Source organism: Morone saxatilis, unplaced genomic scaffold (genome assembly GCF_004916995.1).
Source record: "Morone saxatilis isolate NCDOM2014 unplaced genomic scaffold, NCSU_SB_2.0 Contig7, whole genome shotgun sequence".
Taxonomy (NCBI): Eukaryota; Metazoa; Chordata; class Actinopteri; family Moronidae; genus Morone; species Morone saxatilis.
In genome coordinates, this window is record NW_023340246.1 from 2,815,625 (window position 1) to 2,823,247 (window position 7,623).

Genomic DNA, 7,623 nt, shown 5'->3' on the forward strand with positions numbered 1-7,623 from the left:
TCTTGCAAATGCCATTAGGAGCAGCATATAGTGAAAGTTTCAGCAAATATGCAAAAAAGTTATTTTTATAAAGGTTACCTACTGCAGCTTTAAACTATAACAGCCTCCATTGGTTATTGGAAGAGTATTGGAGCATAACAAATATCTTTCAATAAATAAAGAACTGCAACACAGGTGAAGCCAAAGTAGAGAAATTGTGATTGGCCTTTATAGAGACCAGAGATCAAATTATTTAACAAATATCAGTATAATGATCCCTGGCCTATCAATCGGAGAAACCTTAATATCCAAGTTAACAATTATCACAAATTTTCACCTTTAGGCTTCAGGCCAAAATGAGTGACCAGTTTTACATGCAATAGTCATCACATTATCTTTATCCAGAGCTCAAGTTAAGTTAGTTCATTAGCTTGTTTTATCTAACCAACAGACTCCAAAGATATTCAGTTTACTAGAGGATCATCTCTTCTTAAAATATGATTTAAATGATCAACCGTCAAAAATGTCAAGTATTAAACTGCAGCTCTATATGCAGACAGAGAGCAGAGCAGACAGACAGAGACACTGTAGTAACCTGGTGGCTACATTTTTACAGTACAGACCTGCGTAGCATTCAGGCGTTGATTTAGAATTCGAATGTCAACTTGAACTATTTAGTACAGCCCTAATATTTGCATGACACTGAAAGAAAAAGCAAAAGGCATTCGGATAAAATGTTGCACACATTTTATGATAAAGAAGTAACACAGTAATAAGAGGGTAAGCTTCTCCTTTACAGCATAGTTTCTCCCACAGGAGCTGCGTGGTTGTTTTGCTCCCTGAAGGTCATACCAGTCTTATCTGAGCACCAACACTTCCGGCCCTTTATAACTATTTTCATTGGAGCTGGAGGGAATTCTCCATTGTCAAACTGTAAGCGTGTGTGCAATGATGTATTGCAATTTGTGCTGTTATTTTGCTGTCTCGTTACCAGGGCTTCCTGCCATTGTGGCCAAAGAGCTCTTTAAATTTCCTTCTACAACTGGCTGTTTTTGGTTCTTGTTGGCCAGATTTATCATCTTTGTGCAGGTGCCTGGCACTTTGTCAGTTCTGTCTGTGGCTGTGAATTATAACAAATCAAAATGCGGTTCATGGAAAATGTCCCAAAGGCCTCTTGCTGCTTTCAAAGTTTAAATGAAAGCTGGACATGTTGCTTATACATGCTAGAGCAAGAGCAAGACAGACATGCAGTGTGCTGTTGTCTTGTCTACCATCACATCCTTCATGGCTCCAGTACTTCTGCTGTTACATAACTGTGTGTTTGCGCTGGTGCATGCTCTGCGTGTCTCTGCACCATAGGTATTATAGACATGTGCTTTGCATTGCACTAGTGCATAGCTCCCATCCCCCACATGTCCTGCCACTTCTCCATTCTTCTCTCGCTGTCCCACCAACCCTTCCACCCCCCTACGCCCCCGCAAGGGTTATGTAACAGCCTCTAGCCAGTGCCGAGCCCACTGTGCTGCATGGCTAGCTGAGTCAAGATGCTGACTTAGCAGCTCTGCAGGCCAAAGCAAAAGGCATCTCAGCAGACTGTACCAACGATCTCTGACAGGGAGGGGGGACATTACTGAAGGTGATCTGTTATTGTAGTAAATGCAGACTAAGCATTTACTATAAGCAGTACTATAATGTATATGTACAGTGCTGTATCCCTAGCTGTCCCACACAATCAGACTGCAGCAACACTGGACAGATGCTGATGCTGCTGTTATGAAGACTGACTCATAAAGATTTAGGAGTGGCAGATAATGTGAATTATTGCTTCTGTTGACCTTTATACATGCAGGGACTTTAGCTACAGCATCGCTTTTTAATGATGCATCAGTAAACAAAAAAATGAAAGGACAGTTAATAAATTTCTTGGTTTATTATTATGGGAGAATCGTGTCTCCCTACTCTTGACAGTAATAACTATATGTAACAAAGGTCAATAAAGGATTCATGTCATATCACCGTTTATTAATGCCAGTGTTTATGGTTATGGAATATTTAGCTGATGGTGTTATTGTGAGAAACTGAAGTTGTCTGTTTACTGTTGCACCTGCAGTTTAGTTCACTCAGTCCATACTCCAAACTAAGGAAAACAATGATATTGTGTTGCCATTTAGTTGTGGTTTGTTCTAAGTGTGAACTTATCATGACGTCACCCATTCTTTGTGGACTGCTGTTTTGAAGCCTCCAGTCCTCGTTATCTTATCTTGTTTATTTCACTACCAGCAGCAGTGACGTACTGCGAGTTGGGCTGCACTCATGCAGGAAAGCAGGAAACAATGGCAGCTCACCTGGTCATACACATTCTATATATTCCAGATAAACAGTACACTAAAATATGTTTCTAAAAAGATTTTAGGTGAGAAATAAGCAACAGAGTAACAGAGTGAAACTACAAGTAGAGCTGAAGAAAAAGAAATTACAGTAACAACTTTGGTTGTGGTTCAATAGCGACTAAACCAACAGAGGCAGTAGTGTGAAGGTTTAAAAACAGTACATAAAGACACAGCTGATACAAACTGAACCTTGAAATGGTTTCACAGTCATTTTTTCTTTGTATTTATGTTTGCACTAGATGTAAGTAAAAGCAATGCCCTAGAAAAAAGCCGGCAGATGCTCTGCCACAACACCATGTCAGCGTGATCTTTCAGAAAGTCACGCAGTATTTATTTAAGGCACATTAAAAACATTTACAGTAATTTTGACTGTACAAATTCCAAATGTACTTTTTCAGACAAAGTGCACCAGTGCCATAATAGTGCATACAGTAGGTAGGGGTTCATTATGACACTTGAACTGGTTGTTAATGGTCCTGTTGGCTGTGACCTTTTGCTTTTAGTACAGCCTGTTTATCAACATTCCCATTCTGTTGTATAAGTGCGCCTCTGGCTCCTGAACTGGCCTAGTTTTTGAGACAAAGATATAGATGGTTTTTGTAGAAGGGGGCCATATCCCTAAGGAATGAGTTTAATGGTCCTCACTGGGATGGAGACTGTATATTTTCCCTCGACTCCTGATCCATTTATGAAATTAACCAACTGTAACTGATTGATTTCACTGAATGAATGCAAGAGGAAGTCTCAATTTTGTGGTGTGAAACACAGTCTGGTGCATATTTCAGAATAACATCAATTCATACCTCAAACACACGCTGTAAACAACAGCAGTATTTGTATTTGTAGCTTCACTTGGTCTCTCTTGTCCAGTTCCATGTATGTTTTGGTTTTTCATTGGAGACACTAACTTCCTCAGCTGTTGCAAGCTCATTTTGTATTTTGAAGAGGCACTGACACTCACTCAGGTCTTTTACAGAACATTCAAGAGGTAATAACTAATTGTCAAACAACCGAAATGAATGCGTTCAGGCTGGGCATATTAATTCAGTTAGGCCTGTTTAGAATTTGAAAGAGGAGCTGGTGAGCCTGAACTCCCCTGGCCTTTTAAGAGACGTTTGTCTTTGTGTTTGCTGATCACGGCGTGTTGTGTTGTGGGCGTGAATAACAGACCTCATTATTAGTGCTGTTCCTATAGCAACAAGACCTGTTTGCCAGTCAGATCTGAGTCTGCCGAGCCAGAGGGTTCGCATTGGCACAGACAGCCACGTCCCAGTGCATGTAAACTTAAACAATATGGGCCCCTGGGACATTCTCCCTCTGATTGAATGTGCCGCCAAATGCCTGTTTGTTTAATAGTGTTTGGGTCATTACTGAATATCAAGACAGTACTTATAACCCATAATTATATGTAATATATATAACACCTGATTGGTGCGAATAGCAGTGAGTTAAAACCTCATCAGTGCTAATGCGTGTGTTGCCCTCTCTGTGACCTCCATGGTGAAAGGCTCAACCAGACTTCTTCATGCTGCTTATAGCTTTCCAAGTAAAAAACACAGATAACAAAATTATTTGCTGGAATGAATCAATATGTTTTATTGTGACAGTGCTTCAAATGAAACATGTAATGTGAAAGGTGTTGCAAGTAATGCAAGTAATGATTGTTTTTTGAGTCACATGCTGATCATTTTCTGGATTAATCAGTTAACTGTGTGATCCATAAAATGGTGAAAAATGTTGATCAGTGTTTCCCAAAGCCCAAGGTGACGTCCTAAAATGTCTTGTTTTGTCCACAACCTAAAGATATTCAGTTTACTATCATAGATGACTAAAGAAATCAGAAAATATTTACGTTTGAGAAGCTGAAATCAGAAAATCAGTTTTTTCTTTAAAAAATGACTCAAAGTGATTAATGGATTATCAAAAGAGTTGGCAATTAATGTAATAATTGACAACTAATCAGTTAGTTGTCTTATTGTTGCAGGTCTAGTGGTGAACCCGCAGAAAATTATCATCCACTTTGTAGCCTCTTTACTACTTTAAAAGGTGCTGATATGTCAGTGTTGTGTTTACGTGCCTTCATGTTATGTTAAAAAATGAATAAACCACGTTTTAAAGTTCTCAAAATAAAATTGGATCACATTGACCATATGCTTATGCTGTTAATTCTCACTACTCTCATCAGCCTTGTTTCCAGTACCAGCAGGCAGCTGTTTTCAGGGAAAGGTAACCCACTGTATAAACTCATGCCCAGCACTGAACAACAGACAAAACTGACGACTAGCTAAAAGGAGTTTTTATCAGACCATAAACAAGTTTTTAAATACTGATTTTGGTCTATGCTTCACGTGTAAATAAGGAATTATTTGCTACCACATTCTCTATAACAGCTGCATAAGGTGATGATATAGCAGTGTTGTGTTTGCAGCCTGTTCCATTGCACCCAAGTTTCCCCAAAAAATGCTGCCGCTTTAACAGAACATATTTCATCATAGCATTTATGAAACGCTACTGTCTCCAGTTCATTTTGGTCAGTAGTCAGCTTTTTTAACAAGCTTATTAAGTTCCCCACCCAAAACCAGACGTACAAGGCCAGGTGCTTGAGCGGGTTTAACCCCATTCACAGGATTCCACGAGAGTTCAAAATGGTAGACTGACATGCTCATGTGGTCCTGTAGTTCAATAGCAAACAGGGCAGCCAATACAGGCCATGAACATGAACATGTTCATGTTCATGGGGCACCCTGGTAGCTCAACTAGTAGAGCTGGCACCCCATCTACCAAAGCTGAGTCCTGAGTGGTCATGGGTTTAGGTCCGACCTGTTACCCTTTGACTGTCATCCCATCTATCCCTTTTCTGTCCATCTTGAGCTGTCCTGTCAAATAAAGGCAAAAAACAAAAAAAACATTTGATGTACATTACTTTAGAAAAGAGAATCTCTGATAAAATTAGATAAATTGGGTAAAAGTATTGTCCAATGTGACTATTACACTAGAAGAATAACACTTTTAAATTAAAGTGAGCACTAAATGGTTTGTATTATACTCAGTATCTAATATTTATCTGTTTCCTCCAGAAACCAGCGAACATCCTGGTGATGGGGGAAGGTCCTGAACGAGGAAGAGTTAAAATCGGTAAGGCGGATTTATAATTCTGTCAACTGCTTGACAGTTTTAGCTTTGCAAATTATACAAATTATAGATTCTGCTATCATCATGGTAATGGATCAATGAGGTTGTTGACATGTTTGAGTGTCCAGTAGCTGCTGTGTTTAACCTTCTCTCTGAGAGGTCGACAGGGAGCTCAGAGCAGTGCTGTTGCATAAGCCATCTGGCCAGAGGGGCTGTTGAAGGGTAATGCTGCAATGCTGGAGTCTATTTTTAAACCCTGTGCACACAGTAATAGTACTAAGTTATTGTTTCAGTGCAACTGGAATAACTGGAATTTTAAAGTTAGTTATAATGTCAAATCATAGTGTAGGAGTAAGACGTGGAACATTATAAGGTTTGAATGGAGTTTCTGACTTAAAGTATAAATTAGTAGATAAAAGCTGAAAAAAGTATGAATATGTATGACGAAGGATGCAAAACATAGTGTAATCTGGGAGCTAACCTGCACTGCTTCTCTAATGGTTGAGAGCAAACTAAACAGCACTCCATAAAGCGACAAAAGTTCTTTGATGTTATTTTATTGTTATATATCTTTATGTGGACCTGGAATGCTGGCTTTGTTATTTTTAATTTAGATATGCATGCTCATGTTGGCCAGAAACTTGATATGAAAGAAAGGTAAAAGAGAGTGGATGAGCGTGAGAGCTCCAGAGGTTTAGATAGATGCTTTTACAGATTACTACACACACTTCTATGTAAATAGGTGTGAGTAGCTGGATAATTATTCTTCACTTTTAGCAAAAGCCTTTTCTCCTAAGTTGGGCCTTTAGAGTATTTTGAAGTGTGATTATAAGTTTATCATAAGTTTGACAAATACGGGTCCAGAATGTCATATTATCAAACAGAGAGATATTTTGGTATGTCAGGATAAGAGGACGCACTGCTCTGTTGATTTAAGCTAGGACAGATGAGATGTTACATTGAAATATTAACTTGTACAGGTCAGGTCAGGTTTAGCTATTGTGTTTGTAAATGATTTAGCCCTGAAACCTAACTGACACCATTCGGATCTACGTTCCGCGTCTTTGGCAGATTAGCGTGCCTGAGGTGCTATCTGAGACACATGCGGCCCTGACAGCAACCTTGGACCTGAGGCCAGCCTGCACTCTACTCTCTGATAATGTCTTTGTTTGCTTTGTCTTCTCCCCACACCTCCTGTAGCTGACATGGGTTTCGCCAGACTCTTCAACTCTCCCCTCAAGCCACTGGCGGACCTTGATCCCGTTGTGGTGACGTTCTGGTACAGGGCCCCTGAGCTGCTGCTGGGGGCACGGCACTACACCAAAGCTATCGGTGAGTGTGGGGTCACATGTACAAAGCAAGCCCAAACGTGTATGTGTGTGTGAAAACAGCCACAAACATACATCTTTCTGGACTAAGGATTGTGATTCCTGGTGTTTTGCTCGACTGAAGCCGGCTTGTGTAGGTGTGCATTGGATCCAGACCAGGAGTGGATGAGTAGCTATTTTAGCAGCATGATCAGTTTTTTAATGTCCCCCCAAGGTCTCTCAATGTGAGTAGGAATGCACACTGCTGGCTGACAGCTCCGAGTACCAATGTGATCTTTGGTCTGTGGTATGTAGCGGGTGTGTCTGCATGTCTATATTTATCATTTCTGGAACACGAAGTGTCAGTCTGTTGTCATAATGGCTCATACTCTTAGCACCTACTAAGTGTCTCAGGTCACCACTGTGTTTTTAATTATCTCTAAATGCGTGTGAAAGAGAGACGGTCAGATTTAAAAACTGTTTAAAGGAGGAATTTGAGATTTTGGGACATACACCTTTTTGTTTTCTAGAGTTAGATGAGAAGGCCCATATCACTTAATGTCTGTCCATTGAACATGCTACAGCCAGCAGTCAGTTAACTTACTGTAGCTGAGCATAAAGACAGAAAACAGTGGTAAAACAACTAGCCTTTAAGATCAGCAATCGTTTGGGTGAAAACTGGTTTGAAGTCTTGTGCATGCAGCTATAAAAAGCTTTAACGTCCATCTTTCAATTATTCCAAGATTCCAGACTATGCACTGCAGCTAATGTACCTCAAGAACACTAAGTGGCATCTATATGTTTGTGTGTGTGTG

General features: G+C 40.0%; 1 protein-coding gene across 1 annotated transcript in view; it reads left to right on the top strand.

Annotated features, from left to right (window-relative positions):
• The window catches only part of cdk19 (cyclin-dependent kinase 19), a 53,521-nt gene that overhangs the window by 28,557 nt on the left and 17,341 nt on the right, over window positions 1–7,623 (top strand). Inside the window, exons 5-6 of the mRNA XM_035678481.1 lie at window positions 5,447–5,504; window positions 6,702–6,833. Of these exons, the coding sequence (XP_035534374.1) occupies window positions 5,447–5,504; window positions 6,702–6,833 (190 nt within the window). The remainder of the gene's footprint in view (window positions 1–5,446; window positions 5,505–6,701; window positions 6,834–7,623) is intronic.